This window comes from Geospiza fortis, unplaced genomic scaffold (genome assembly GCF_000277835.1).
Source record: "Geospiza fortis unplaced genomic scaffold, GeoFor_1.0 scaffold23, whole genome shotgun sequence".
NCBI lineage: Eukaryota > Metazoa > Chordata > Aves > Passeriformes > Thraupidae > Geospiza > Geospiza fortis.
In genome coordinates, this window is record NW_005054303.1 from 12,516,179 (window position 1) to 12,542,176 (window position 25,998).

General features: G+C 41.1%; 1 protein-coding gene across 1 annotated transcript; it reads right to left on the reverse strand.

Annotated features, from left to right (window-relative positions):
* Nucleotides 1–5,926: 5,926 nt before the first annotated feature.
* Nucleotides 5,927–25,992, reverse strand: NAA30 (N(alpha)-acetyltransferase 30, NatC catalytic subunit). The gene is made up of 4 exons (XM_005417958.3): nucleotides 25,705–25,992; nucleotides 18,263–18,386; nucleotides 16,187–16,242; nucleotides 5,927–9,368 (listed from the first exon to the last, which is right to left on the reverse strand). Exons 1-4 carry the CDS (start codon nucleotides 25,804–25,806, stop codon nucleotides 9,231–9,233), a joined length of 420 nt encoding a protein of 139 aa, XP_005418015.1. The 5' UTR covers nucleotides 25,807–25,992; the 3' UTR covers nucleotides 5,927–9,230.
* Between the last annotated feature and the right edge of the window lie 6 nt (nucleotides 25,993–25,998).

Genomic DNA, 25,998 nt, shown 5'->3' on the forward strand with positions numbered 1-25,998 from the left:
TATATTATATTATATTAATAATACAAAAATATAAAAATATGGGAGTTCTGTGCTCTCTGCCCAGCTTCATCCATCAGCCCAGCCTTGCCTCCCTGCTTCACCCCCATATTTCTTATTAAAAACCAAATGCAGAGATGAGACCTGTGCATCCCAACCTTCTCTTGCCTCATTTCTATGTAAAGCTCTTCTCAGCAAGCTCGAGCTGCTGCTGCAGATAATTCACCCTGGGATCACCCAGGCAGTGGTGGAGCAGGCTCCCAGCAGAATCCAGATGGGATGCAGCCACTCCAGATCTTCAGGAAGCAGCCTGGTGATACTTGTTGAGCCAAATAAAGAGCACTGTGGGGCACAGCTGTAGGAGCCAGAGGACTGGAAAAGCAGCTGGAAGCTTTACAGAACCTTTCAGAAGGAGAAAAGGAAAATTTTCTTGCTGTAAATTTTGACTTCCAAAGGTGCCCAGGTGGTAACATGGAGCAAAAAGTGGCTTCACTTTTTGGGGCTCCACCTTGCTGTGGATGCAAGGTTTCTCTTGAAAAGACTAATCCTTTGTGTAGAGTCTGTATCTTGAGATGTTTGAGTGAATACCATGTACTCAGAGCAACAATGTGGAGAATTACGGAATCATTTAGTATGGAAAAGCCTTCTAAGATCATCCAATTCCCCCAGCACTGCCAAAGCCACCACAAACCCATGTCCCCAAGTGGCTTTGAAATCCCTCCAGGGATGGGGACTCCATCCCTTCCCTGGGCTTGACAATCTTTTCAGCGAAGAACTGTTCACCTGTATCCAATCCCAACCTCCCCTGGCACAACTTGGGGCTGTTTCCTCCTCTCCCTTGTGCCCTGGCAGATGAGACCAGGGGGAGTCAAAGTCCCCAGCCCTGCATCCATGTGTTCACAGCCAAACTGATGCCAGCCCCATCAGTGCCTCCACTGTCTGCAGAAAAATGGGTGAAATTCTTGCTGCTAAACAAACAGAAATGTGGGAAAAGTCCAGGATACATGGGCATATGTCTGTGGCTGTAGTTCCATTTTGGGACCCAGGACATTCTCTGGCTGCCCTGGGTGATTTGAGACCCCGGCAAGAGGCTCTGAGACCTTGGCATGGAGTCAAACACACCTGTGCCTTTGATTTTAGCCCATGGGAACAATTACCAACTTTGTGTGAGGAGTTACAAGCCACAAGAGTTTGAGTAGAATGATAGTGAATTTGTCACAGGGTGAAAAAGTAGAATTTTGGGATTTTAAAATGGGGGCTCAAGCAGCAAGATGGAGGAATCTGGGTGTGTCCTGTCCTCCTTCTCCTTCTTCTTGTCCTCCATCTTCTGCTGTGATGGTGACACTTCTGGATTGGTTTAGAGTAGAGACAGACTGTCTAACATAGGTGATAGGGATTGGAAAATTATTGTAAATAAAGTACACGTAGTTCTAAGTATAAAAAGCCAACACCACCCCAAGGGCAGGGACTGTGCCACAACCCAACCTGCTGGACAGATCTCAGCAGGTCAGAGAAGGAATGCAATAAATAAGGGAAAATAAACAACTTTGAAAAGCAGAACTGACGACTCTCAACTTCTTCTTCAATCATGGGACTGCGAGAAAAAAGACAAGGCAGGGTGACAACCAGGATGGCTGTGATGGGCAGCAGGGATTTAGAAGTGCCAATTAAAAGCTGTTGCCTGTTGCAGGGAGGTTTCAGAGAGCTGCCCCAGCTGAGACAGCTGCTGGTGTAGCTGCTGTTTCAGGAGGTGGTTTGCTTTATTGCTGCTTTGTTAGCTGTGACCTACTGTGGTTCACCATTTCCCCCTCAACTCCTAATTTTAAGGAAAAATTCAGTTTCTGTTTGGTGAAGCGAGGCTGTCTAAGCCTCGAGCCTCATCTGAGTCACAGGAGTCAGAGCCCCCATCCTGTGTCAGGACCAGCTTTAAGGATTAACCCCCGTGGCTGCAGAAAGTCCCCAGCAAAACCTGCTTTGGCTCAAGTCCACGAGATCAGGCTCCTGTAACAAGCCAGTGCTGACAAATGGGAACTCCCACACCAAATCCTTGCTTTGCTCTTTTCTGTGCCTTTCCCCTGCCACGTGAGCTGGTGTTTTAAGCAGGATAATGCTTGCTCAGGCCATTCTTGTTTGCACAGAGAGAAGAAAAGGGTGGAGGATGAGCAGATTTCCCCTCCAGCACATCCCAAGCCTCCCATCTGTACAAGGTTTGGAAAATCCATGTACTCCAAGGCACGATGACAGCACTTGCAGCAGTTCTGATTTCCAGGATTCATGAATCCAAAGGATTCCAGCACACCCAGCCTCTCCTGCCTCAGTTTCCCCTTTTTCCTCCCCAGCCTGTCCTGAGCCAGTTTGCCCAGAGCTGACAATGCATCCAATGCAGGCTGACAGAAAGGAGTTTTAGGGCTGGATACAACCAAAAGAAACCCCAGAAAATGATCTCTGCATTTCAAGGAGCAGAAATTTGCAGCTTAAAGAAATCTAAATCTCCCTGGAAACTATTTACCAAGGAAAACTTACCCACAGTAATCCATCCTTTGAGTGTTAGAACAGCTTGAAACTAAAAAGTTTGCAGAGCTGAAGCAGGAGAGGAAGACGGATGAAGCTGGCAAAAGACCATTAAAAAGATATTTAAAAATATTTTTCTGGAATTTGATTTTTATTTCCACACTTGGATTAAGCTCTTCAGCTGGTGAGGAAAAACCAGGAGAAGTCACTCTCAGGATCTGTGAGAAAAAAAAAAGGCTCTTTCTGTAGGTTCAAAATGTTCCTGGGATTTTGAGGCTGAGAGTTTTCTGAGAGCAGTTCTTCCAAAGGACTTTCCAAGAACACACAGTAAACTGCAAAACAATCTCACAGAGAACTACAAAATTCCTGTTGGGGAGATAGAAAAGTTATTTTCTATCCACAAGGACAGAACCAGAACATTGAAGTTTGACATTTCTATAAATGTATTTTTTGGCCTGTTTTGACACAGTAGGAGGGAGTGAGAATACTGAGATTATAGAGCCCAATGCAAGGCAGCACCTCTGTAAAAGTCTGCTCCATATTCCATTTGTCAGTTTATAAATGGAGCCACTGGAGCAATCTGTGCTTCATGGACATCACCAGATTTTCAATTTCCCTTCAATAAAACAAAACAAAACAAAACAAAAACCCCAACGAGAACACTTTAGCTTTTTAATCATATCCAGACCTGTTTCCTGTAATGAAGAACTTCTTTTCCAATCCCAGGAGAGCAATTCTTTGAATGTCACTTTCAGATAGTGAGATAAAAATCTCTGCTGTTTGCAGGAAAAGGCTCCAATGCCATTTGTGGCTTGAACCACTTCCCAATTTATTCACTTTCTGAGGCTGTTTACATTTTCAGGCAGCCTAGCTCACTGATCCCTAACAAGCTCAGTTTATTGCTGCAAGAAACACAGCCCTGTGCCAGCCACAGGAGAGACTTCAGACCTGGGGACACCAAAAGGCTTTTGGATCAAGCCACCTGAGTAAAAAAACGGGTGGAAGAGAGAAGAAAAAATTCAATTTTGTGGTGAATTCTATCACTGACCAGCAGCAGGAGCCACGGATGGTGCAAGCCCTTCACTAGGGCTGAACCTGAAACTGCTGTTCATTCCTGGAGAGCTGCAGGACTCCCAGACCTGCATGGAGAGGGGACATGAGGGACAAGGACATCCTTAATTTGTCTGAAGAGCAGCTGGTTCTCTTCTTTATATAATTATCTCCTCCAGCAAAGCCTCCTGCTCGGAGTCAATGGGGCTGGAGCACACTTAGCCCAGCTCAGGGGTGACAGATCAACTCCTTTCATCAAATGCATCCAGCTCCAAGGGCTCGCTCCTCTGTTTGTTCTTGCTGATATTAGAGACTAATTTTGATTTAGACTAAGAGCCTTTTCCATCCCTTGGGAGGGAGCTGTGGCAACACCAGAGTACTCAATTAACTGTGTGCTCTAAATTACTCATGGAAAGGAATATGTTCATGTGGACAGGGATTGTCAGGGTACTGTCTGGAAAGGGGTTTAATAGCTAATATAATAAATATAATATAATTATTATTATCAATATAATAAATATAATATTATAATGTATTATATTGTAATATAATGAAATAATAAATATAATAAAGAAAATATATAATAAAAATTATATATATTATATTATATTATATTATATTATATTATATTATATTATATTATATTATATTATATTATATTATATTATATTATATTATATTATATTATATTATATTATATTATATTATACATAAGATGTTTCCAGGAGTTGGGCTACAATAATCTCTACAGGTCTCTTCCAACTCAGATTATTCTATGAGTCTATAATATTATTATTATTATATATAAGTAATATTTCAGCTTTGCATAAATCTTTCTTGCTTTAGCAAAGCTGCTTGGTCACCTACTTTTTCAACCTTCTTCTTAACTGGTATTTTACAAACAAACAACAACAACAAAAAAAGAGCAGCAGGTGGCATCTTGTTACAGATAGAAAGTAGAAAATCAGTTGTTATTAAGCTCCTGTATTCAATCTTTGGCCACTACCTCCCCTTTGTCACCTTCTCTCAATCTTTGACACCTGGAGAGAAGCATTCACTTCAGCAAAAAGTAATTTTCCTTTCCTGCTTTTGCTTTTTTTTAAAAAGAAAATGCCCAAAATCAAGGCAATAGCTGGTGCAGAAAATAGGAAAAACACCTCTCAGAGAAGTGATGAAGCTGTTTAGGACATTTTTTGCTGATGCTCTCAGGGTTCAGTTTTGGTTGTGACAGATAATTTTTAAATCCAGGATGGAATCTGTGGTGGATGCAGAGCCGGAATTTAAATCTGTGTCTCCCAGCTGGAGGTTACAAACTCCAGCCACCTGCAAGGGCTGAACAGCTGGGGAATCATTCACTGCAATAACAGAATTCTGGAAGGGTTTGGGCTGGAAGAGACCATCTCTTTCCACCCCTGCCATGCACAGGGACACCTTCCACTATCCCAGGCTGCTCCAAGCCTCATCCAACCCGGCCTTGGACACTTCCAGGGATCCAGAGGCAGCCACAGCTTCTCTGGGAAACCTGTGCCAGGGCCTCACCACCCTCACAGGCAGCAATTTCTTCCTCATCTCCAACCCAAATCCATCCTCTGTCAGTTTGAAACCTTTCCCCCTTGTCCTGTCACTCCACGACCTTGTTAAAAAGTTCCTCTTTAGGTACTGGGAGCTGTAAAAGAATCATAAAAAAACCTGGAAGGAGAAAAGCCTTGGAGCTCCTGGCAGAGGAGCAGCAGCCTCTGGCACCTTGGGTACAGCCCTCAGTCACCTGCACACCACACACAACTACAACTGCTGGCAAATCCCCAGGGTTTTAGGAGCCTGGACAAAATGAGATAAATAAAATGGAATAAAAGCTCAAAGTACATGGAAAGTACTGTGAGAGGATTTCAAAAGTACATTTTTTCTAAGTACATACAGGACTTCTCTGTATGCCTTAAAGAGTTCTCCGCATTGCAAGGGCTGCAAGCAGCTCTCAATTCTTGGTTACTTACAACCAAAACAATAAATCCCCTCCTTACCTCCCAGGAAAATCCAGTGTGTCTGTGTTAGTCATGACTTAACAGCCATGAAAAAGCACCCATGTCAGTTCAGCTGTGACACTGTTCAGATAAATGATGTTCAGGATGCCCCTGACACAGGCATGGCAGTTTTTAAATCAAGCCATGATAGGCAGTTTTCTCTTGTAAAAATTCTCCCACCATTTCTCTGTCACAGAATCCCAGAATGGTTTGGGCTGGAAGGGACCTTCAAGACCACCCCTGCCATGGGCAGAGGCACCAGGTTGTTCCAAGCCCCATCCAGCCTGGCCTTGAGCAAGTGTGTGTTTGTATTTTGTAGAGAAAGCAAAACAAGCATTAGAACATTCCCGTTGAAAAGGAAATAGATAAACAACGTAACCATTTATTTGACTGCATTGTATTTAGACAACTTGTACATTTCGTAACCCCACTGGTTTTGTTCTCATCAAAAAGGATAAAGGGACAGAAGAATATAATCCACTCAAAACAGCAGTCCAGTATTTTGAGATACACTTGCTATTTTCATAGATGCCCACCTGATACCTGAACTCCAACATAGCTTGTAATGTTTATACAAGACCTGAAGTTTTTTCAACACAGCACTGAGTTGTAGCAATGTCTCGCAGTGCCCTGAAAAAGTTTGTGACATACTCTGCAACACCAATCTGATGATGCCTTGAAGGTGATGAACCTGATCATTTCTTAAAAAAAACAACATAATGAATGCAAACATCCAGACTGACATGTCAGCCAGTAGCAACATTTGGGTAAATTTAAATATAAAAGCAATCAACTCCTTAGTTAGATTTGTCAATGCAAAAAGGCGAGGGGGAGAGAACTGTGTTTAGCAACAGACAGGAGAAATAACCAACCTTTCCTTGCCAGATTCCTTTTGAAAACCTATGCAAATTCAAGGCTTCCCACTTGATTTCCCAATCCCAAGCAGCACAGAGAACAAATCTGTTTGACAGGACCCAGCACATGCAGCTCAGTATCTCCTGCAGTGAACTGTGACACAGCAGAACCTTTCAGGCCATACTGAAAAACAACAAAAAAAAGAGATCTACACCTATTTTGCTCAGTATTTTCAACACAGGAATGGCAGCAACCACTTCTTACAATAACCAACCAGAATTGTATATGAAATTTGCTCCAGAGGGATGTTTTTGGCAGTGAGGAGGGATTTCAGCTCACTTGCCAGTCGGCTTTTGCATCTGAAGACACCCACGGCTTAAATATTAACCAATAGAAAACTTGCCTGTCTGGCTTTGCAGACTGAAACCCCAGCAAGACACACAAGGCAGCCCAGTTTGCAATTTGTGAATCAAGCCCAGCAGCTGCTTGCAAGGTCTGAAACCTTCCTGATCCAGCTCCAAGGCATTCCCTATGTCCTGGACCACAGCTGAGGGAAACCTGACTCAAGCGATTGAGTCCAACACTGAAGTCTTAACACTGATCAAAACTGCTGAAAAGCCACCCAGAAAAACTGGCAGCCCTGAGGGAGCAGGGTAGCAAGAGGTTTGATGGTGTCACAAGGCAGCAGTGGCTACACACAGGCTTTAGGCTGAGCTCCAGCATGTCCTGGGAGTAACAGACACCACTTACAACACTTTTGTCTTGGGCACCCTTTTAAAGATGAGTTTTCTTTTACTGAGGGGAACAGACCCCTTTGACAGCACAGATGGTGTCTCCACAAGCAGAAAACTCAGCAGGGCCAACTTCCATTAAAAATCTTTATTTTCAAATACAACTCATGATTTGTACATGGTAAGAAACGTCCATCACCATGTGCGATTGGTCTGTGCAAAAGGCGGCTTTGCTCAAATCCAGTTTTCCTGCACAGGGCTCTTTTCCAAATGATACTGGAGGTAGGGGTTTTGTTGGTTTTGTTTTTAGTGTACAGTAATTAGCAAAAATGAAAACAAACAAACAAACAAACAAAAAACCCCCAAACCAACCCCATGACTCAAACCAAACTCTAAAAAGGAAAAAAAAAAAGTGTTGTAAGGCAAATCTGGAGAATTCCCTCGGTTCCATGAGAGTGGATTCACTGAGAGTTCATCCTTTTGATCCCTGTAAGGACCAACCTCAGAGCTGGACTTGATCCTGGTGGGTCCCTTCCAACTCTGAATATTCTGAGATCTCTGATTACAGAGGTGCTTCCACAAGTCACCTAATACCTTTATTCTTGTCTTTCAAAAAAAAAACCAAAACAAAACCAAAACAAAAAAAAAAACCCCTACAAAACAAAACAAAAAACCCAACCCAACTGATTCATAGACCTGGGCTATGGAATCACATGGAACAAGAAAGCCTCGATGCTGTCATTACTGAAAAAATTGATGGGTATTGGTAAAACCTATGTAAGCCCAAATAAAGAAAGAAAAAAAAAAAAAGAAAAACAGAGCAAGAGTGAGTGCAAGAAAGAGAGACAGAATTCCTTCCCCGCTGCTTTGATTTTAGAGGGGAAAAAAATCCCCCAATAATTTAGCTCATGTAAGTTGAGAAAATGAGAGCAGCTGAAAATGAATATGGTACACCTTGAAATTCACTTCCAAGACCAAGAACCAAAGATTGAAGCATTTTAGAACACTGAAGCAAAGCAATCTGAATTTGAAAAAAAAACTGTTCCAACTATCTTAAAACAGCTGTTTCTCAGAGCTTCTAGCAATAATTTTGATTAAATAAAAATCATACCAATTTACAATAATTTTCTATATCTTCTTTTAAAAGAAGTCCCTCACTCTTTTAATGACAAAAGTGCATCCAAACCCAGCAGAGATTCACTGGTGCCACCAGGTTCTTTTAGCAGCTACTCAAGGTTTTCAAAATAGCTTACACTTCTTGCTATAAAAAGGGCCTTCCAAACCCTTGTTTGGGAGAAGTATCCGAATTATAAAAATCTGAAATAATTTATTATCAAATCCAGAATTTAAATAAAAGCAGATTTTTTTTTCCTTGCAAAGACAACTGAAGAAAGTAAAAGAATAAAAGCATGCACTCCAAACTTAGAGGTGAAGACAAATATACTTATCTATACAGGCACTGGCAGACGCAATTTAATGGTTACTCGTTGTAACACACACCCCACCCTACAATACATTTTTTCATTCACTAATCACTGAGGTACCAATATTTAAGAATGGAAAAATTCAATATTGAAAAATAAAACCTAAAATTGAAGCCTTTTTTTTCTTTTTCTTCTTCTTCTTCCCCAGAAAACTATGGCAATTTTTGTATGAAATGTTAGTATACTTATAGAATTTTACAATCTACATTGGCTTTATTTTGAATTTTCGGGAACCAAAAGCGGCGTTCCCGTCCAGGTTTTCTCTGCTAAAACGTTCACTGTGTGGATGTCCTAAAGAGTCAGCAGACTTGCAAATGAATGAACATATCTTGGCTATCACCTGGCACATCTGGCTGGTACCAAAAGGACTCGGAGTCTGAGACAATCGGCTTTAATTCGGAACAAATGCGCCATGCCAAAGTGCAACGAATGTGTGCGACACTCAATGGGACACTGACAGGTTTAAGAGCTGCATGGAAAGTACTAAAAGTCCACCTTGCAAAGCAATTTGGGACAAATTGCATTGCATGCAAAGGACAACTCTGCGCTGCTGGGACGTCGCTTGCTGGCTGGGATGGGGTCTCCTAACGCAGCCACAGTTTCAGACGCAGTGCATCCACTCCATTTAAATAGTATCTGAACAGCCTCTTGTCTCGCACAAAACCAAGGTTTTCATAAAGTTTCAAAGCAGACTTATTTGTGATTTCTGTTTCCAATACAACCTTTAAGGGAGAAAAGAAAGAAAAAGAAAGAAAAAAGAAAAGATGATCCCGGTCCTGGGAGCAGCTCCCACCTCCATAAGATCTGGACCTGTGCTGAGCTGCACAGCTGAGCTGGCAACACCTGTGGAATTAATTTCTTCTTATCTTTACTTAATTAAGCAATATTTCCACATTAAGCATACATTTCCACATTAAAAAAAATATAATATAGCAGTTCATGCACAGCTATAATTGTAAACAACATTCAAGATTTTATTCTTGGCTGTAAACAGCATTTCAGTTCGCCACCTCGTAACAAGGGTAAAAAACACATCAACAAACAAATCCCAAACAGACTCCCCCAAAACCCAAGCTACCAAACAGGTTAGGGTCCAAAACATCTTTTAAGTGATTAACTGAATTTCTGCATGTCACAAGAACTTGGCATATGAAGATTTAATGATTTAATATCTTTGATCCCTGATTCCTTGGAGTTAGATGTAGATAAAAGCTCTGAACTGACACCAGCTGTCAGACCCAACATTTGCAGTGAATATTTGTGCTCAGCACAAGAATCACACAGTGGTCTAAGTTGGAAAGCACCTTCAAGATCATCCAGTTCCAACTCCCTGCCATGGGCAGGGACACCTTCCACTACCCCAGGCTGCTCCAAACCTGATCCAATTTGGGTACCAACAAATACCCTAAGCCCAAATCACAGTGCACAGCAGAAGATTAAGCAGAGTTTTCCATATTTTTCCCCCTCTGTTGGTAAGATCCCAGTTGCAGGAAGATCTGTTAGAAATAACTCAGACCAAACCCAAGTCCAAGAGTAGTCTAAATTATGATTCAAAATTGTCTCAGAATTCTCCAACACGGGCAAAAAACTACACTGGCCTTAACAAGACATTAATCACAAAACTTCAGAAGTTTTCAGAATTGTTTTTCCCTCTCTTTTTTCCACACACACTGGACTGAGCTCTGCCACAACTGCCAAGCCCTGCATTGCCTCCATGTAATAAAAACTCATTCTGCCTCTCGACTGGTGTCCAATTCAATTATTTAAGGTTCTGCTGTTAGCAAGAACAGGGGCTGAACTAACAAGGCCTGGGCTCCATACACCCCTGATAGTGAGTATCCACATATTAAAGAGCAGCTGATGGTCACTGTAGAAAGAATGAAAATACAGTACCAAAATCTGCCTGAATTCGTAGAGCAGTTGAAGTTCACCTACTCTAAGGCTTCTGTGGCCTCCCTTCCTTCAGGCACACATTCCCACTCCCTTTTCCCTGGCCTCTCCTGCCAGCTCTCAAGGCTGGTTCCTGAGCTCCTTCCAAAGCCACCTGGCAGAAAACCTTCCCTTTTTCTCTCCACAGTTTGTCTTCTGCAGTCTGAGGAGTGGCCAGGCCAGTGTGAAAGGGGGAGGCAGCCAGTGGTTAGAGTGGCCTGAAACTTGAGCCAAATATATGCATTAAAAGGATTTTTAAATCTTACTGGAGATGACCAGTCTAACCACTGGCTGCCACATCCAATGGGCAATTCCACCTGTGTTTCTCAGTGTAAGGATGCTGAAAGAACAGTGAAGCTGGGAATAACAACCCAATGAACAATATAAGACTTGGAAACAGTTAGTTTTACAAAAAGGAACTAAGAGTCACACATTAAAATATTAATCATCAGAGTTCTTAAATTACAGCAGGGCAGTGCTGTAGCTGCACACTTAAGACAACCTAATTCAATCCTTAGTTTTGTGAGAAGAATGAGAGATTGAATTTCTCTGTTTGGCACTTCCCAGAACATCACTAGCAAGTCCTCTGGGCTGATGGAGAACTCCTAACATCCTTCATCCATTAAAATGCATAACTATTCATCTGTAAGAAATTATGGAAGCACCATCATTTTGCTGGAGAGGGCTATTTTCATATTGTACAACTCCTTAACTCCAATTTAAACAAAACATTGAAGCCAAAGCAGGAATCTGACCTGTGCAGAGGATTATTTATTTGAACTCTCAGCTACCAAGGGCATTCACTCTCTCAAAGGTTCAGTAACCTGGCACAGTGATGTAACAACTCTCTATTCAACTGCAAGCATGAACACCTGGCAATGCTAAAACACTTCCAGAACTGCAGGTGATTGAGCTGAAGGGAGTGGTTAAATGTTGAAATACAGGTTTGATGGAATCCCACTACCTGACTGAATGCTCATCTGGAAAGCAAATGCAAGAGATTTGCTCTGGTATTTCTAAGGAAGTCTCAGCACAATGAAAAGTAATTCCCTGATCTCAACATACAGCAGCTGAAGACATGTTTCTGTTATCTGGAAAGGAAACACAGGCATATTTTATTCAGATTTCATTAGCTTCCTTTGGTGAAGAACACATCTCTTCCTGTGTGAGCTTTTTAATCAAGCTCCAAACCTTCAATTGTTACATTTATTTCTGCTCTTGTGGGTCGATTTTGAGGTAACATATGCCTGTTAAATCCTCTGATAACACAGCTACACCCCCCTGAAGGGCAGCAAAGCTCTGATTAGATTTAACAGCGTTTTCTGCTCAAGTTGCAACTTTCTGAAGGTTGTGACATTCTCTTTATCTTAAATTTCATAAACCAAACATTTTAGCTCAACTCTAATATTAACTGGGTTTAGAAGCAAAAAGATATCTATATTAAGAGTGGAGTGCAATGTTCCTTGTTCCTGTATTTTCACACCTTTAATTTATTCCTGAACTGAAGCCAACTGGAGTGGTCAAGCCTTCTTGCTTCTTCAGCTCAAACTCGGAAGGAACTCAAGTTTAAAATCCAAGTCATAGAATGGATACAGCCAAATGAAGAAAGTCCTCTCAGCACTCACAGAGGAGGTTGCTATTCTTACTTTTAAGTCTGACAGGTCAGCAGACTCAAGTTATGAGGGCTTGTCCAGTGTCCTTAATCAATTTAACTGCCTTAACTTTTAAAGACAGGCAAAATCTAAAGTTCATACTTTTTATGTTTTGTAGATTATGGAGAAACTAAAAATATCAGCAATGTAATGATTTCAAATAGGATTCCATAAAAATGCTCATTTCATTTTTACTACTGTGGTGCTGAATTAAAATGATACACCTACTAGTGTGGTCAAAAATCCCACTCTAAATCACCCTGAAGTTCCAATGGGAAGGCTCATGAGAATCTGTGGCTCCCTTTCATGTTCTACATTTTTGCTTAAAAAAGGTTTTTGAAGTCCCACTTACTGGAGTCTTATTTTCATTAGTTACCAATCCATTCACTTCCTATGACTGAAATATTACATTATTTCAGTAACATGAAGTGAATGAATTGTGTGCAGATTCCTCAGTCATTTGTTACAGATGGAAAACCTGTATAAGAACAACTCCTTCCTAATTGTAATTAAGGGATGTAACAGTTCCACAGGCTGGTCTTCAGCTGTAGAGTTGTGGGAAATTGCTTGCCAGCAAAAACAGTACAAAAAGCAGCCAGACACCCACCTTGCTGCAGTCAGCACATGCTTTTCTTTTTTTAAACTAGAAGAAAAATATTTCCAAAACTTTGGAGCTGAAAGTGGAACTATTCACCTCCACCTGATTTATTTCCATAGTTCACCTTTTCTATGCAACCAGCCCAGAGTTATCCTAAATCACTGTGATCCACTGGAAACTCAGCCCATTACAGTTCACTGCCCCAAATACCAGAATTCATGAACGTCAAATATTTGAGAAAGTCACAAAGGTAAAAAAAAATACAAATCAGAGGTGCCTAAGTTTTGTAACGTTATATGCAGACGCTCCAGCTGGAAGCTGCTGTGTGAGTACTTTCTCCAGGCCTGAAGGTTATTTCTGGTTCAAGCACCCACCCCCAACAGCAGATCACTTCCCTGGTTTCTATTCTAATGTAGGCCATGGCCAGCTCCATGGCCAGCTCCTCCCCTGCACACAGATTGCATTCCACTCAATTCACCTCCTCAGTCACTCCACAGCTTTCCCAGAGAAAATCTTCCACACCCCTGAGGAAGACTCTGCCTCTCAGGCAGGGTGCTGACCACTGTAACGCACTCATTCCACACGCCTGCCTTGGTTTATTCCCACTAAAACAGCCTCCAGGGGAAAAAAATTAAACACCAGAACATTGCAGCAGGCTTTGAAATGCCACCTATCAGCTGTGATTTGTCAAGATTTTCATCTCTGGTGTTGTAGAAATCCTTTGTTTTTCAGGATTCAGTCCTGGTACCTCCAAAGCCAAATCTGTGATACTTTGAAAAGCAATACACTGAGTGAGGCATTTATCAGATTATATGCCACAAATTATTAAAATTAAGTCTATTTACTGCATCTATTCCATAATTAGATTGAAGGGAAGAGTTTCCAAGCAGCCTTTGGAAATTTTTCACGACACCCACAGCTGCATATTCATGTTTTTAATCCTATTCCAAGCAAGTTTCAGAAAATAGCATTTTGTTTTTAATTGCACTCCATCTTATCTCAAAAAGCAGTATCTTTTTATTTGCATCAGGATTCTGATTTTATTCAAAGATGTACAAAAAATACCTTAAAAAGCTGCAGGGATGATTAAAGTATTTCTATGCCTCACACAGACAAATTATTGTGATGCACCACTTTGTGTTTGATGAGCTTTAAGCATCAATTAATCAGAAACTGATCTCCTGACAACTGTTGTGAAAACTGGTGAGACCCAAGAGCTGGGCAGAGCTTTTCATGGGTGCCTAGTTAGATTTTTCAGATTCTGGTCTGACTCAAAACTCAGCACTCCACCACATAACATCCCTATTTTACACCATTTTGGGTATGTGGAAGAAGCCTACTTGGTGGCAAAGAAAAAAAAAAAACAAACATGAAAACGTTGGCTGTTTGGTTGTGGATAACCTATATGTGTTAAAAGAAAAACATAAATAAAAATAAGTGTGGGTGTGCCTCAGTTGATGGTGCAGAAAAATAATCAGTAAAATACTTTGCTTGTATTCTATGCTCATTAAAGAGCTCCCAGTTCAAAATTTAGTGCCAGCACAAGACTCAGCTGGTGCAAAAGGCCCCAAAAAACAGGGGATGAGTTTGGAATCATCATTCTACAAACAGCAGTTCCAAAACCATGGCTGCCCCCATCCAGCACACAATTCAAGCAGTCTGAATTGTAGTGCCTTTGAATAAAGAGACAGAATCTGAGAAATGCCCTCTGCCCCTGGTCCAAAGCATTTATACAGAACCAGAGAGGAAAATCTGTGACTAAGACTTAATGAGACCTCACTGCAGACCTGCAACCCTTATCACATTTATTTCATGTTTATGGAGATAAAAAGCCAGCAAAAAGGGATCTTGGAATAATATGACAGTGGTAGAGGAAAGAGACACAGCAAGAGGTTACTGCTAGAGGTCACCTGTTAGATAGTCCAATCTAGAAATGAATTTACATGAGGAGCAGCACACAGACATTCAGAAATTATACAGTAATTACTGCAACTCAGCTTGAGTAGAAACATCCAGTTCTAGTCCTGACTCTCTAATAACAGTGGGTAATTCACTTCCCTTCTCTGCATCTCACTTCTGCAGCTGTGGTGTGAACACTGTAACCCTGATCCTCAAATATTCTGCAATTTTTAAAAAATCTTGACTAGTCTAGAAATGGGAAATCAACTCAAGACCATAGTGGAAAGCAATGGGGAGAACAAACCAACCAACCTCTCCTTGATTAGGTCAGTGTAGACAAGCAGTAAAAGTGATTAGAGGAAAGCATTTTAGAAACCAGGGTAGAAGCAAGAAGCCAAAATAAAGAACTTAAAAGAATTACAGACTGCACTGTAGTGCCCAACTACAACATAAATTAGAAGGTGAGGGGGAAGAAGACAGCAGCAAGCACAGGCATGAAGGGATCTGAGGGGAAGAATAAATCTCCCAATAATGAAGCCAGAGCACAGGCAGGGATACTGCAGGAAGAGAAACACAACAAGTGGAAAATAAACTGGAGTGTTTGCCAAAGTCCTGTGACACCAATTGTAGCTTTGCATAAGAAACTTCCCCAGGAGGCAGTGGGACAATGGAGGGAGCAGTGGGACAATGGAGGGAGCAGCTGAAGTGAGATAACAGAAAGATCAAAGGCTCATTAACTATGACACACTGAAATGACAGTGCTCACATATCAGGAACAAGTGCACTGTGCCAAGGAGCTGGAAGTTAAAGGGACAAATAACCTGGGTAAGGAGGATGGATAGATGGATGCAGGGAGAGTTCCTCACAAGTTCAACAAGGCACACAACAACAGAGCTGCTTTATGTATATATTTATATTTTTTTAAAAAGCAGGAACTGTAATCTGGTGAAAGAGTACCAACTTGTAGGGCAGGGAAGTGGTTCAGCCACTCTCCCTGCAGCTCTGTGTGTCTGTGCTAACCCACTGCAGCCCTGCTCTGTGCAGTGTCAGAACAGGCTGATGAGTGCCTGTGATAAATCCACATTCTGCAGCAGCACAGCACACACTGTTCTGTGCCTGGGTGTACTCTGAAGGGATGGCAGGGCCACACAGGACATGCTCAGCCCACTGCTCACTGCACCTCAAATGGGGCCCTTGCAGGAAAATGGGCCTGAGTGAAGGCTGAGGCAACTTCACAATGTAAATTGCTGAATTTCAGCATTTAGGACAAATTCAGAAAGTTCATCTCCTATTTGTGCCATACTTTTTTTGAGGTTGTTTTCTCTTTTATTATAAAGGAGCTTCTTACCAACTTATTTCCCACCTAAAAAAAGTCCTGGGGAAGAAAAACCTGTGAAATGAATCCACAAACAAGAGAGTGCAAACCATTTATATTATGAAAGTTTTGATTATAAAATCTTACCTCATCACAATCTCCTTCAACCATAGCATAAATAGCTTTCTTAACCAAGTTTGTACCTGAAACACAGATTTCAGTAAGTGTCAGAGCTGCAGTGCAAAACAAAAATGCCAGTTTATATATGACTAATGTGTGCTACCTACTTGACATGACACCTGGGGAAAGGAGGGAGGAAAGAAAAACAAGGAGTTGCAGTCAAGCTGCAGTCTCAAGTTTGAACACTAAAATAATCTGTGAAGTTATCCAGAGACTCAGCTCAAGTGCAAGATTCTTGTAACACAAGGATATTAGAAACTGGCTGCTCTGCTCAACATGGTGTTAAATATAGCCTTCCAAGATGTGATTCATTCCTTTTTGTTGCATTTGAAGTCAAAATCTGCTGGCATCTACTTGAAGGACATTCATCTTCCATGGGAATTTCCTCTTACTAAAACAAATCCTTGTATTAGTAACAGAACTTATGAAACCACAGTTTTTATGGCTCACTCCCATATGGGTTTGCTACTATCTAATAATATTCTTGAAGCCCATCCCTTCCCCTCAGTCAAGCATTAGTTTAATTTTTTAATTATTATTTTTCATCTATTTCACAACAGTTCTACAAATGTACTATCCCTACTTGTCTGTAGAATTGGGATGAAATTAAAAGTTGATTTCAAAATTACTAGTGGAAAAAACTGCTGTTCAGTGAAACTGCATAAATCTCACTTCCATAAGAAGGTTATGGAAAAGGAAAAAAAAAACCCCAAGGAATCTACAGAATGTTTTAATATGTTCTCAAAACTTTAATCAATTAAGATTTTCACTGAATGTGATGATAAAACTGTTCTACATTTAAAGCAGATCTTCAGATTAACAGCACACTTTGAGAAACAGCAAGGTGGCAAATGTGGGAAAAAGTCATCATATATAATGCTAAAGTAAGCAAGGCTTTAAAGATAAATTCTATATATGTAATTCTAATTTAACCAACTGACTAAAGTGAGGGAAAAGTCTTGCAGTGATCTTCATAATAACAGCATTAGCTCTTATTTACTTCTGAATCCAAGCACCTGCAATTAAATTATGGCAGACTCCTTCATGACTCAGCTAAAAGGAGAGACAGTGATTTCTCAGTATCCTCTTCCTCTGCTCCACTACAGAAACCAACAATGGCTTTTGAATTGCACTGGGAAAAGAAAAAATCTGCACATGCTTGAACAGTCGTGGTAATGTGCTTTTTTGGAGGTTTTTTTCTGGAAGAGACCAAACACAATGATACATTCTGCAATGGATCACTGTATTTTTTGATTGCAAGTAATTTTCTGTCTTTAATCACAGAAGCATGAGCTGTTCAGTGTGGATGAGTGGTGAAGCACAGTTCTAAGCTTTGGAGCTGACGTCTCCATTTAGTCAGAAATACCTTACATAATGTAATTTCACAATAACCAGCATGAAAAAATTAAGTTCCATAAGAAGAGATATTTAATTAAGCCAACTTGGCTAACTGGAGTTAGAATGAAAATCCCTTCACCAGGGCAAACCTGATTAATGAGAAAGGGCAAACTCCCTGCCAAGAGTGATTTCTTCACCACATACCTTCCCAACAAAACAGATCTCCATTTCAATCATTCAAGTAACAATACACAGCTATTTTTCTTCCCTGATTAATACAATAATGAGCTCCATACATTCTCCCTGATGGGTAATATATGCATAATTTATAGAGGGAAGTCAGGGAATAAGTTCACTGTAAAAAAGGAGCCTGAACACAACATGGAAATACAGCGATGGGGCACACATAAAACCACAAAGCAGTTCCCACTGTTATTTGGCAGTGGTAGAGGCAGAGGTAAGGGGCTGCTGCCTGCCCTTCTTTTTAGCCTTATCAGATCCCAGGTGTGAACCTCACAGGGCATTTCAGGTTATTTTAACAAAATCAGAAAATCCACTGGGGAGCTCGTGCGGTTGAGTAAGGCGAGGATGACACACAAAGCACCACATCCTGAAGTTCAGTTCAGCTTAAATCTTTGTGACAGCTACAGTTACCCCAGCTAGAGAGGATTTAAAGAAGAAAGAAGAAAAAAAGGCTATTCTTACCAATTCCTTTTCTTCTGTATTTGGAATCCACTGCTAACATGGCTATATAACCTCTGCGGAACATCTTTTTGTGCATATCCAGCTTGCAGACGATGGCACCTACACACTCCTCACCTACCATGGCCTTAAAGACAAACATACACGGATGGAATTCTCAGTTTGGGATCCACAGTGCCACCAAAAGCAGTAAACCAGTTCATTTTTCAAGTGAAAGAGCCCCACAGAATTTGTTTGTATAAAGCTATGAAAAAGTAATGATGTAAATTTTAAAAGCGTCTCCAAAAGTATTACTAAGATTAAGAGATTTAATTGCTTTATTACATTCCAATAAAGTTCCAGGACAATTAACAACCAATGAATTATTCCTGGAGAGAACCACATTATCATTTCACAAAGTCTACAATTAAGAACATGTGTGATTAAAAAGGGAAAATAAATAAATAAAAGGGGAAATAAATAAAATAAAAGACCAGGTTAAGGCATAAATTACCCTTTCATTTGAGCTTCTGCAGAGGAAAAATGTTCATTCCTGTTTTATAGTGATCTGAATTTTCCTGTATAAGGGCTGTGCTAGATAACATGCTTAATTTTTGTCTGGTTTTAATGTCGAGGCCACAAAGGATCAGAGAAAAGTGTTGCTGCATTTAATCTTTAGACACTGTCGTTTTCAGTCACATGATACCCAGAGAACAAACAAAAAAGCACAGTTAATTTCACACATTTTAACTATTGAGGGATTTCGTTAAGAGCACTGGCCGTTAATCCCAGTGGCATTGTCACAGTAACCGTGGTCAAGGAGATGTAGGCATCCTGAAATATTAACAAGAAAAACCCCAAAAAGGAAAGGACCCAACTCCTCCCCAAACATTCAGCAAACCACTTGCACACCCACTGTGTTCACCAAAATTTTACCATGACAGAAAGGAAAACTAAGTGATGTTAACTGAAGGATTAGGCAGCACAAAGGATTAATGACATTATAACCTGCAGCAGTAGAACTGAGTAATGCTGCAGAGCGGGACAGCATCCAAGGGGAAAACAAATTCCTGTGCACTCAGGAAAGATGGGCAGAGATAAAAAGAAACTCCTAATTTTACATATGGCTGTGTGAGTGGATCCACAGCCTTTGACAGAGCTGCAGAGGACCAGCCTTGGGCTCGAGTGCAGCAGCTAAACCAGGACCACAGCACATGATTGGCACAAGCATGTGCTGCCACAAGAGCTGAGGATAATCCAAATTTACAACTCTAAGACATGTCAAATGAAAAGGACTTGCTAGAGCCAGCACTGCCAGGCCTCAGAGCAGCCACCTGTGAAGCCAGAGCTCACTGCTCCACAGTCTGTGGTACAAACTCAACCACCTGAACCCTCGTGCACAGCTTTGGAGGCCAAAGCTCCATGGACAGAAGATTCCTTCCTGCAGGCCATACTGCAGGCACTGTCTCTTCACCCCAAAAAGAATCAAGTCTTTGAGCATCTCCACCTGGATGTGGGTTATTAACCAAGTCAGCTTTTAACCAGGAGCTGCAGCAAAGGTGAAATGAAGCAGCCAAAAAAAGTACGAGCTGCAGTTCCAAAGCCCTGTGACACAGCATGATTATAACCCCATTCCTAATGTAGCTGAAGCAAATATAACTATTGCTAAGTTTTTATTTGGCAGGAAAACACATTTCAGCAGTATCCAAGAACAACCCTGAACAATCTAACGAGTGGTTTTTAAAATAACAAACAAAAACTGTAGCATGATCTAACTGGACTGAAACACAGAGCCTCCAAGCAATCTTTCATTTGTTCCAAAACACAGGTTATTCCACAGAAAAGAGGAGCTGTGCCCATCCTCAAGCAGTGCATGCAAAGTTTCAGCTCAAGGCAAGTTCTGTATCTCGGCTCAGACCTGAGAAAAGCAGGGAGTTAAATAAAGAGTATCATCAGACAAACTGCTCAGAACATTGCTATAATTATGCAGAGTACCTAGATGTAATCTTATCCCTCACTAAAAAAAAAAAAAGCACACCACAAAGTAGCATGTTATAGTTGTGCTTTGCCCTGGAGTGAACATGTGCAAACTGTTGATCCTAACAGTTATGTGGAGAATTTAAAGATATATTTTTATATATATATTTTTTTTTTACATGCTTCAGGAGTAGTGACAATCTAGACACTTTATATCTGAGCTCTTTTTTATCCAGGGCACTTTTTAGAAAAGTTATATTCATGAATCATATATTTAAAATGCTAAATGAACAGCAAAGAATTTTGTTTCAGTGATCAAAGAAGCAAATACCCACTGGTTTTACCACTGCTGCCAGAGAGCTGAATAAAGAATAACTCTGTTACCAGCTCTCCAAACCCTTAAATCCATTTCTCTGTCTTTAGGCAGGTAAGTCTGGCAGTTAATCTACAGCTGTTCCACTCACAAAGGGAGTGCTGCATTTCCACCTCATTTTGAGGGGTTTTTGTTGCCTTTCCTCTCCTTTCTCCTTCTCTCCAACCTTATCTAAAGCTGGAAATGAACCTAAACCGTGATGTGAAACTTTGCAATTTAATTTCCTAGAGAAAGTTAAACTCTGTGAATAAAAAAAAACCCAGACTGAAATAGGGAGAGTTGTGAGGAGGGAAAAAAAGTAGCTCCCACACAACATCATTTAGGAAAAGATAATCATGAGCCAAATTTTCCTTTCAGGTATACGAGAGTACTTATAAACATGCAATTTTCTACAAACAGAATTCAGCCTAAGTCACTCTATATATTATAAACTCCACAGAGTACTATAAGATTTACTCCAACAGTAGGTTATTAGTAGCAGGATTACCATACATGAATCCAAATCCAATATTTGCATCATCTTTGTTCCTATGAATAAGTTTAAATGCTTAAAACAAACCAGATTTTAATATACTGGAAGAGCTAGTAGAGAAATGTCTGTAAATCAGCAAGAACATTACTTTTCATAGAATTAATCAATTTGTATTAATTTCATTATCAAAGATGGCATTATGTCTGGCAGCCACAGTCTGAGTATGCATTTAATATCCAGATCCTGTGAGTTTTGTTTAAAGGAGATTAAAACAGCCAACTAGCCCCAAAAGAGAAATATTCTGCAATTCAAACACAGCACAACCTGCACTGCTGCACTGCCTTTTTCCTGTCACACCTGCACCAAAGTCCAACCCAACTATCCAGGCACAGCTGGGTAGGAGCTGGCTCCCATGTAGGGATCAAGTTACCAAATGCCATTAGAGGATACGCTCAGGGTAATGGTTTTAACCTCACTGCCACTTCAGCCACAGCTCTCCCCAGGACCTGGCAAATCACCACCTCCCTCTGCTTCCCTTCATGAACCTGGACAGCAGCAATTCCCTCCTGTGTGAGGAACACCCCCATGAATATCTGCCCTGGCTGCTGTCACCTGCTCAGGTGCTGCAGGGACTTCAGTTTTCACACTGAGAGACTGTCTGAAAGTGAGATCACTCCTAAAAACAAACTGGAGTACAAAGTTTGCAGATTCTCCTACAAAACTTCTTCCTATGTCTGCCATGAGGCCAGGAAGACTTCTCAGACAACCTCCTGACTTTTCTGGTTCTTCCTTTTTAAGCCCCAGGTTTTCCACAAGTGAAGAACAGGGATGATGTCTTACAAATCTTAATTTCAACACAGCAAGACTCTTGAATCAAATCCAACTTAAAAAAATGCAAAGCATTAGTATAAAACAAGACTTAACTGCAGTCATTTAGGATTTACAACACATTTAAAACCATTTACACAGAATTAATAGGTTATTTTTAAACTTGTGAAAGTTTAAATTATAAATACTGCTATAGCTAGTGGCAAAGTTAAGAACCCAATAAAACCATAGATTTTCTAGATTTTTCTTAAAAGGCAGTGAGTGGTACAGTGAATTACAGGAGAGGTTACAACACTCAGCCTTTTATTACATTCTGTCTTATCCAAACTCTGGCACAGAGCAAGGTTTCCTGAGCTCACCTCTCCCACGCTAAAGGATTTTGAAAACAATTTTCTGAAATATTTAATTTATCAGTCTGAAATGCAGAACTTAAGAACTGCTAAGACTAGAAGCTTCAAAACCACTTTAAAAGAAAGCTACAACGTTGAAAATGCATTTAAAATCCATCTGGGGACAAAGATGCAACACTGCTTAAAAATACTTCACATGAAACACAAGATGCCCCTTGCCCCTGTCTTTCTTTGACAGAGGAGTGGGTATTTGAGGAGAAACTGGGCTGACAGAGCTTCTGAGAATAAGTAAAAAGCAGACATTTACTGGGCACCCACACCTAACACACACTGCAAACCTGCTCTTCTGAGGACAGGCAAAACATGAGTAGAACCAGACCCCTGGGAGTTCTACAGAATCCCAGAATGGTTTGGGTTGGAAAAGACCTCAAAGACCATCAGTTCCAACCCCCAGCCATGGACAGGGACACCTTCCACTGCAGGTTTATGGAGGAAAATGTTATTACCTTGCCACAGTCCAGATAGTGCTGCAGTGGGACACCTCAGCACTGAGCAGTATTCCCAAGTTGCTACCCCTAAAGTCAGGATAATAGTTATGTGGATAAATTAGCTATTGAATTTAACAGGGTTTTAAGACTTTCAGTATCTCCAGGTCCTTTCAAAGTGGAATATTAACTTCTTCTTTGAGTGTACAGTTAGGAAGTGGTCTGAGTCTGCCAAACTCTGCTCACCACTGACCAGCCAGGGTTGGTCTCTGCCTTCCCTCCAGCTGTGCACTCCCACCTCTCCTCCTGCACCAGTGCCTGGGACATCCTACAGAAATAGATCTGGAGCTCTAAACCAACAGGGCATCACCTAAAACAGCTAAATACACACACATTTACAAGTAAAAACTGGTCAGAAGCGTACCTTGGCTCCCAAAATCACAGGAACACAGGGGCTGGCACAAGGCAGGGAGTTGAAGAGAAAGGAAAAACAAGCACCAGCCTTTAGAGCAATTGGGCAGCTTGGGAAGGCCAAACCAAAATTCAGCAAGTTTCAAATCCATGCAATAAGGTTAATAATGTCCCCAGAAATTAGCTTTGCATTGTCAGAATAGGGAAATTGTGGTTTAGATGGTTCACCAAGAGCTGTTTGTTTGGGGAAAATACACACCCCACCTTAAATTTCAGTGGTGTCAGTCTATTCCCCTCACAGGGAGAGGAAAAGAAAGGTGCCATGACAGCACAGGGAGGACAGGTGAATGTGCTCTGGAAGAGTTTTCAAAAGGTGATGGTGAAATTCAGTAATGGAATTGGCTGAACCTTTACAGATATTTTTCCAAATACAATCAAAAATCACAGGCAAACCCCTCTTACTCCTTCTCAAAACACTCAAAACCCAGCCAAACCCTGAAACCAGAAGGGTGTCGGGCCACAATGCATTAAACCAAATGATTCTGTGAGATCAGGCACTGAGCTTCATGTTCACCATCCTGACACTTCTTGCTAATTGAAATATGCACTCCCTGACTGAAGATAAGTACTTTAAAGCTATTTATTGGAGAGAAGTAGTTCAGGAGTCCATTAACTGCAGGAACGAATTATATTTTATAGATCAGAAAATTTTCAAGACAACCTCTAAGAAACAAACCTCAAAAATAGTAAAAGTCACAAAAAACCCCAACCCCCCAACACAGGAATTTGACACAGCATGCTGCAAGACCTTCAAATAATTAAGCAGATAACAATTTGCTTTAGACATTCACTGCCATATATTATTCTCTACACTTTTATGTACTTTACATTGTTTCACCTTTCTAAAAAAACGGCAAATACATTGAGTTCAAGAAAAGTTTTGTTGATTCTTCAGGGCTATCAAAAAATGAAGCTGTCACTACAAAATAAGCTTTCTTTCCTTTGAGTGATATCTTACTCTTTAAATGCACTTATTAGAAATCATCTGTTTTAGTTTTCTGTCAAACAACTTGTCACTGCTCTTCTCACAACAAAATTCTCCAGTTATTACTTGACAAAAAAACCCCATAATTAGTGAAAGTCTAAACAAATGCATTGTGATCTAAGAGTATCCAACATTGCCTTGGCATTACCAGGGCTGCACCTGATGCTCAAAGGATGGATTTTTGTAATTCTTGAGCATTTTACTCTCAGTGCGAGGTAGATCTGTCACAGGCAGAGCTCAGTGTTTGAACATCACTGTGCTCTGATCAGCATCCTTGTAATGGCAAACATGACTTTGCATCCAACAATGCTCTCCAATATTTTCATATTCTGTTTTGTTCCAGAAGGTCAACATTTTGCTTTGCTCAACTTCCTGTAATCCTACTGTATTCCCTCTGCAGGGTTTTAAGGGGCAGAGTTCTGAAAATCCTCCTATAAAGCATATCAATCCTGCTATAAATTCTAGCTGATCCTAAACCAGGAACATTCAGGAAGTTGAAGGCCAGATGGACTCCATTAGCCTCACCTCTTGTACTCATATTCTATCAAAATTTCAGAGATACCCCTGAACTGAAGGGTGACTTGACTCTGGCTAAATCAGACCTTTCAGAGGGGTGTCCAGCCTTAATTAAAACATCAAGAGACAAGAATTCATCATTTCCTTTAGCAAGGAAGTGCCAAAAACTCCCCTAAACGTTCTGTTTTGCAGCTGGGAGCGTTGCTATGAGTAAATCAAGCACAGCTAAGCCCTTGCTATGCACATGCACTCCTCAGGCCAGCTTCTACTCACTTTCATTTACCTGTGGATGCATTGTCATCCTAAAAGCTTGCAACTGAGACACAAAAAGTGCTAAACATTTAGGAAGGCAGGGGGGCAGCTAAACCAGCCTTTCAACAGTGCACTGGGAAGATTACAACACTAAATACGTTGTTAGTGCAGGGAGCCAACGAGAGAATTCCTGCATGCTGCGAGCACTCTCACACCTGTAAAAGCAACACAGTTGGACTTGTCTTTGTCAAAGTAAGCTCACAGATCAAAAAGTCTGCTAAACCTTTCACAGTGCCTCTCCACCTATCACTTAACATTCATGTGCCAGCCCTGTTTCAGTTAGTTTTAAAACCATTGTGCAAGAATTAGCGAGCAGTTACGAGGCATTAGTGGACTAAGTACTTTCTTTTTTAAATCCAAGCCCAGGAACTGAGACAGAATCATAAAATGAGCTACCAAAGGTCACAAAAGTCAATGTCAAAACCAAGATTAGAAGCCTTGAATTCCTGGATCCTAGCCCTGTGCTCAAACCCTTTCCCCACCATCTAAAACATGTGTTAACAAATGCAGAACTTCGGCCACGTGCTTTACTTGTACCTGCACGGGTCACAAGGGGACAGGTATTCCCAAAAAAGCTTGGCCTTACCCACAAAAAGATGATTAAAAGTATTTCCAGAAACGCCAACCCTTCCATCCCCTCCTCCCCAGCCCCAAGCCACTCCCAACTCCTGCCATCCCTGCTCCCTCCGGCACTTACCAAAAAGCAAAGTTGTGGCCAGTTGTGGATAAAATACCTATATGTGTAAATGGAGTAGGGTTCAGACAGATCTTTGGTGATCAGTCTCATGATATCGGGCATCTGCAGCTCTGACTCATACTGGACGTATCGTATCGTTAGGTCCTCCTCGGGCTGACAGTCCGTTCCCGAGCTTTTCAAACTGCACGCTGCTTCTAAGGACCCGGAGAGTAGCTGCAGGGACTCCTCCTCCTCCTCCCCTCCTTCATCCCCCTCCTCCTGCTCTTCCTCCTCCAAACCAGCCTCTCCTGCCAG

Excerpts from the sequence above, each read along its gene's own strand:
- NAA30 (XM_005417958.3), bottom strand. The coding sequence starts at position 25,806 with ATGCCCGATATCATGAGACTGATCACCAAAGATCTGTCTGAACCCTAC. Across the intron at positions 16,243-18,262 it reads ATACAGAAGAAAAGGAATTG|GTACAAACTTGGTTAAGAAA; the intron begins GTAAGAATAGCC and ends TCTGTGTTTCAG. Across the intron at positions 9,369-16,186 it reads TTGAAGGAGATTGTGATGAG|GTTGTATTGGAAACAGAAAT; the intron begins GTAAGATTTTAT and ends TCTCCCTTAAAG.